Raw genomic sequence first — 6,451 nt, 5'->3', positions numbered from 1 at the left:
CGCCAGTCTTTTCGACTTCGGAGCAGCAGATATCGACTGTGTCCATATATATTCATAACACAATTTTTCTTAGTCTATTTCACCGAATATTAAATAACAAATTGTCCAATTTAACAATACTAATCTATATATATAAAAGTGAATGTATGTATGTCTGTCTGTGTGTTCCGGGTTGGCGTCCAAACGCCTCAACCGATCCGGATAACAGTGGTACCGTTGGAAAGGTCTTGGCCCGGCGGTGAACATAGGCACTATCATGGTCGGCCATCGTGGTCCAACACGGTCATTATGGTCAAAAAACCGTATTTTCACCGTTATTTTGCCTATATTTTATAGTTTTTGTTGCCAAAAGATGAGGGCGGTGAACATAGGCACTATCATGGTCGGCCATCGTGGTCCAACACGGTCATTATGGTCAAAAAACCGTATTTTCACCGTTATTTTGCCTATATTTTATAGTTTTTGTTGCCAAAAGATGAGAATGGACCGTGGTAAACCGTGTTAACCGTGATGGCCGACCATGATGGACCGGGTAAAATGCTTTAAAATGAAATTTTTTGACGAATTAAGCGATTTTAACATCATTTAACACGGTTATTGAGGTCGGCCATCGTGGTCTAACACCATTTGACACAGTTATTTTGGTCGACCATCGTGGTCCAACACCATTTGACACGATTATTTTGGTCGTACACCACGATTCATCGTAGTCTAATATCATTTAACACGGTTATTGAGTTCGGACATCATGGTCCATCATGGTCTTACACCATTTAACACGGTTATTAACATCGGATATCATGTTAATAAATGAAAAAATTGACAATTCAAGCAATTTTAATCAATTATCAACGATAGTAGACTATGTTAACCATGATGGCCGACCATAATAAACCGTGGAAAATGGCTTAAAAAAGTAAATTTTTAACAACTCAAGCGATTTTATTAGATTTGTAGCGATGGTAGTTACTTTCAAAATGAATTCATATTTGTGCAAAGAAAATTGTCGAATTTCGATCAAGTGTTCGTTGGATATTTCTATGTTTTTCAAATGAAAACAATCAAACTAAATTGTTGTATGTATTTGAATATCGACTTGCCTGTGCATTTAAATTCACATGAAAATACATTTATTTCAAATGTCAATCGCAGTGTACTTTCTATTTATTTTTAGATAGATTTTTGAGAGAATTATTCATCAAATATAAATCAGAAAGTATGTATGTATGTATGTCCGGGGTTGGCGTCCAAACGCCTCAACCGATCCGGATGAAAGTGGTACCGTTGGAAAGGTCTCGGCCCGGCGGTGAACATAGGCACTATCATGGTCGACCATCGTGGTCCAACACGGTCATTATGGTCAAAAAACCGTATTTTCACCATATTTTGCCTAAATTTTGCACATTTTATTGTCAAAAGGTGAGAATGGACCGTGGTAACCGTGATGGCCGACCATAATGGACCTAGGTAACTGGTTTGAAATGTAGAATTTTGACGATTCAAGCGATTTTACTATCATTTAACATGGTTATTAAGGTTGGACATCACGGTCCATCGTGGTATAACACCATATAACACGGTTTTTGAGGTCGGACATGATGGTACATCGTAGTCTAAAACCATTTAAAATGGTAAAAACTGTCAAAACATGATTTATCGTGGTTTACGGGGTTGGCCATCATGGTAAAAACTGTTAAAATATGATTTACCATGGATTTTGAGGTCGACCATCACGGTAAAACGTGTCAAAACATGATTTAGCATGGTTTACGGAGGATTCACCACAGTTTAACACGGTTCATCATTTGTCAACCATTGCTTTTAACAAATCGTTCGATTTTGGTGCTGTTGAATTGGACTCGAATATTGAAAACTAAAGCCGAAATAAACGATCATGAAAAACTAATCATTCCAACAGCAACCTCCCGAAAGTGTACTGTACGCAATTTTTTTTAACCATTTTGTTAGCACGATAATTCTTCTTAGAGAACAGCAAATTCACATCTGACTTTACAGGGTGATTGGGATTGAAAGGAGTAGGCTGGTGTTGTTTTTGAGCGATATTCGTTCATCGGTGTATCCATGATGTACCCATATATGGGGGTATGGTATGCGAAAATTTTGTTTAACTAGATAAATCTTTTCCCAGAGACGTAAATCAAAGTTTGATATGTGTAAAGGGGTTTTTTGCTACGAAAACCGAATCTGATGTTAGTTTTGAGAAACAATCAATATTTGAAAAAGTCACCAAAAAAGTGGGGTTTGTACAATACGTTGTATAGAAGGTACCTTCAATTTGTATTGAAATTTTGCTTCGAATGTTAATTTTTTTTTTTTTTGAAAGAAAATAGCCTGTAAAAAATTTCATGTCATTGTGGTATCATACAGGTACATTTCTGGTGATTTTATCTTTTCTGTATAACACACACTTCACATATTTTGAATACTTATACGTCAACAATGTATTAATTGGCCAAAAAAATTTACTGATATTAATTTAGTACTGCACTACCAGTGCATATTCAATATCTTTTGGGGAATGAAAATTCATTCGGCAAAGGAAAATTTTTTGGAAACAGTGCGGAAAAGTTAGACTTACGAATGTAAATTCCATTTTAATATTAAAGGGTAAGGTTACGAGCGAGCGAAGCGAGCGAGTAACCGTCCAATATGTAAAAAATATAGAAATATCGGAAGAAACTACCCAAGCACTCAAATTGCACTGCTCGCCCGGGGCATTTGCACCGTGCGTCAGATACGAAAACACGAAAATACAGAATACGGAGCTAGAGACTAAGAAAGTAGTGTATTTGCATATACGCTTCGTGCCTTGCATCTTATTCGTTATTCCTCTTTTTAGAAGCCTTTGCCATGCAAACAGCTGAAAAAGGGGAATAGCGAATAAGACGCAAGGAATGAAGCGCATACGCACATACACTACTTTTTTCATGTCACGCTCCGTATTCTGTTTCGTGTGTTCGTAACTGACGCACGGTGCGAGAGCCCCGGGTGAACAAAGCAAATTTAGTGCTTGGGTAGTATGCCGAGGCGAGCGAAGCGAGCCGAAGGCATGCTAGTTCTAAAAATGCTTCGCGATGCTGATTCCAAAAATAATCGAAGAAAAAAAAATCAATAAATTTTAAATATCCATTCATTCGTTTCTTTCGTTATTGACACTGAAAAATGATGTGCCACAGAAATGATTTAGTTTAGTTTCCTTCCGCATTGATTTGATTTATCAAAAAATCAAATCTCGATCATTTGCTTAACCCGTGTGAAAATCATATGAATGAGTGATCTTTTAAGCTGATCTGAAAATGTTATACTTTAATGAAAAATACAATTTTTTTTGCAAGGATAATGAACATTAGCAAGTCAATTTTATCTAAAACTAGTTTCTTAACCACAGCAAATTTTGACAAGAGAACTGCATCGGAATGGCTAAAAAAAAACATTTCCATTTTGTTTCAGTATTGCAGCAGCACCTTTAAAATGTGAATTATGGAATTGAATTTGATAAATAATCTATTCAAATAAAAATATCAACCACATTTAATTTAATCAACGCAAATATATCCGCTTTTGTGATTGGCATTCAACGTTACTAAACTAAATGATACAACATTTGAAGACGTACGAAATGACTCGTTAGAATAAAATAGAATCAATCTCCAGTGACCATTAAATGTTTTTTTGTTTTGAAGAAAACAGATCTAATCGAAACATTTTTCAAGCTATTGACGTTGGTAATCTCTGTAGTACTTTTATTGCCCAGGATTCACCATACATTTACAAAAATATAAGAAAAAAATCAAATGAATGGCATACAAATGCTATTGTTGTTAATATTACTCGAATTTTAATGTCAATATGAACCATAAATCGAATCATTCTTAATGTCGATCTAAGAAAAAGAATCGTAGCAGAAAAAAAACACTCTCTATTGTAAGATAATGTTGTTTATTTTGGCGAGTTGCCAACAAACGTGTATATATATGCATATACACATTCACATTTACATTCATTAATAATGATGATGGACGACGTCATCATCTCGCATGTTCGTTATGCTACTAGATAAAAAGAAACAGTAGATTTGAAGAAGATGAAAAAAAATCACATAAACGACGAAACTCTAATCCATTAATTGTTTTGGTACAAATGATATTCACGGACCAAATATGGGTGGTTGAAAGGAAAAAAGAGCGAATGACCGGTTTTATCATTGCGTTTGCCAATGGTCAGTTCGTACAAAATTTTTGGTATAAAAGATGCCACAATTTGGCTAGCAAATCATTCATTCAACAGCCTTCGTTGGTTAACAGATATTCTGTGCTTGAACAAAATATAAAAAAAAAACTTTAAAAATGGTGAGCAATATCAAGTTCAATTCGCTAATCTAAACCAAATAAAATTAGTTGTGACATAAATCAAAGTATCAAATGATCTTTTTGGAACATTGAGAGTGCTCAAATTATAATCAATCGTTTTGGACATTTGATTCTATGAATTTTAAAATTAAAAACTGTAAATTTAGTGCAAGTTCTGTTTGTTGTTATTCAATGTTTTTGTTCATCTTATTTTAGAAATTCTTGTTTGTGTTCGCTTTCATCGCTGCTGCAAGCGCCGATGTCTCACACTTGTCCAACCAATATCTTCCACCACAACAACACGTGAGTGATTGCTTCGTTTTTATACGAAAAGTGAATTCATTCGAAAGCGAAAGTTAACGTTATTTATATGTTATTCTAAAATATCTTTAGCAAGCTCCAAGCAGCCAATATTTGCCACCAGCTCAACATCACCAATCAGGTAAGAAAAACACGATTTCATTTTATACCGCCAAACTATCTTGATATCCTCTATCCAAGCACACATTAACATCTTTGCACTACTTCTTTTAATAAATATTTTGCACAAAATCAGCTGCTGTTCAAGTTTATTCTGCACCAGCACCTGTTCGCCATGCTGCCCCAGCACCTGCTTATCATGCCCCAGCCCCTGTCCACCATGCAGCACCAGGTATCACACTTCACCCAATGCACAAATTTTCTAACTCTAACACAAAAAATTACAAACTTAATTACGTACACCTATAATATTACCAAGCTATATATATAACACTGTGACATTTTTTACGAAACTATGTTGCCCCCATTATTCGTAAATATGTTTAAAAAATATTTCTAATGAAAGAAGTGCAGAACATTTGTTTGTAATGAACATTTTCACACAATATGCTCGGTAAATTTCTTTTATTAACAAAGGTACATCTTTCGTTTCTTAAAATAGCACCTGTCTACCATGCCCCAGCCCCTGTCCATCGTGCAGCACCAGCAGGTACTTCACCCAATGCACAACTTTTCTAACTCTAGCAAATATTTCAACATTATCAACACTCTCAACATTTTGCCAAACTAAATCAAACCATTTAATATTTATAGCACCAGTAAGCCAATACTTGCCACCTGCTCCAGTCCACCATGCACCAGGTAAATTTATAATCAAACTGGAAAAAATAAAACAAATTAGATTGCATGTAGAAATAATTATATCATACCATGTGCATCATAAATGATCTGAATTTTTTACATTTGGAAATACCCATTTTATATTTGGAAAGTACCATCCATTTTGGCAGTACTAACGGAATTTGAATCAAATCTGTTTGTAGACATTTTTCCTCCTAATATGAAAACCTACTCTATGAGTAAATTCCGAGTTAGTAATTCAGAAATGGATGGCAGTTTTTATAAATTGAATGGATTTGAAATTAAATGTATAAAAAATCAGGTGTCATTCAGTATGTTTGGTGAATCTTAAAAATGTATCAACGGAAAAAAGTTATTATCTTATTGACAAAAATAAATCTTTTGTTTCTTAAAATAGCACAAGCCTACCATGCCCCTGTCCACCATGCAGCACCAGGTATCACACTTCACCCAATGCACAACTTTTCTAACTCTAACACAAAAAATTACCAACTTCATTATGCACACCTATACCATGCTATATAACACTGTGACAATTTTACAAAAATATGTTGCCTCCTATTTTTCGTAATTATGCGAAATTTTTCGAATATGCACAATATGCTCGATAAATGTCTCTGTGTATTAATGGATGCAGTAGATTATTTTATTAACAAAAGTACGTCTTTTGTTTCTTAAAATAGCTCCTGTTTACCATGCACCTGCTCCTCAATACTCAGCACCTGCTCCAGTCCACCATGCACCAGGTATCCCTAGTAAAATTGCACAAAGCACAATTTTTCAAACTCTTAACAAATATTTCATCACTATCAAAACTCTTACCATTTCTGTCAAACTAAATCAAACCATTTCATAAAATAGCACCTGTCTACCATGCACCTGCTCCACAATACTCAGCACCTGCTCCAGTCTACCATGCACCAGGTATCCCTATTAAAATTGCACAAAGCACAATTTTC

The 6,451-nt window shown here is 34.9% G+C and overlaps 1 protein-coding gene across 5 annotated transcripts in view; it reads left to right on the top strand.

The window, feature by feature from the left end:
* Positions 1 to 4,292: 4,292 nt before the first annotated feature.
* LOC116338574 (extensin-3-like) overlaps positions 4,293 to 6,451 on the top strand; it is a 2,764-nt gene continuing 605 nt past the window's right edge. Inside the window, exons 1-9 of one of the 5 annotated variants that reach the window (XM_031763926.1) lie at positions 4,293 to 4,370; positions 4,587 to 4,673; positions 4,764 to 4,812; positions 4,927 to 5,022; positions 5,293 to 5,340; positions 5,445 to 5,492; positions 5,890 to 5,928; positions 6,176 to 6,238; positions 6,354 to 6,416. In XM_031763926.1, coding sequence (XP_031619786.1) covers positions 4,368 to 4,370; positions 4,587 to 4,673; positions 4,764 to 4,812; positions 4,927 to 5,022; positions 5,293 to 5,340; positions 5,445 to 5,492; positions 5,890 to 5,928; positions 6,176 to 6,238; positions 6,354 to 6,416 — 496 coding nt within the window. In that variant the 5' untranslated portion in view covers positions 4,293 to 4,367. The remainder of the gene's footprint in view (positions 4,371 to 4,586; positions 4,674 to 4,763; positions 4,813 to 4,926; positions 5,023 to 5,292; positions 5,341 to 5,444; positions 5,493 to 5,889; positions 5,929 to 6,175; positions 6,239 to 6,353; positions 6,417 to 6,451) is intronic. The other 4 variants (XM_031763928.1, XM_031763927.1, XM_031763929.1 and 1 more) reach the window with 4 other exon arrangements.

This window comes from Contarinia nasturtii, unplaced genomic scaffold (genome assembly GCF_009176525.2).
Source record: "Contarinia nasturtii isolate CC-2019 unplaced genomic scaffold, AAFC_CNas_1.1 Cnas_scaffold_414, whole genome shotgun sequence".
In the NCBI taxonomy this organism is placed as follows: Eukaryota; Metazoa; Arthropoda; class Insecta; order Diptera; family Cecidomyiidae; genus Contarinia; species Contarinia nasturtii.
Note: the sequence above shows the minus strand (reverse complement) of the source record. Positions and strands in the feature narration are given on the sequence as shown.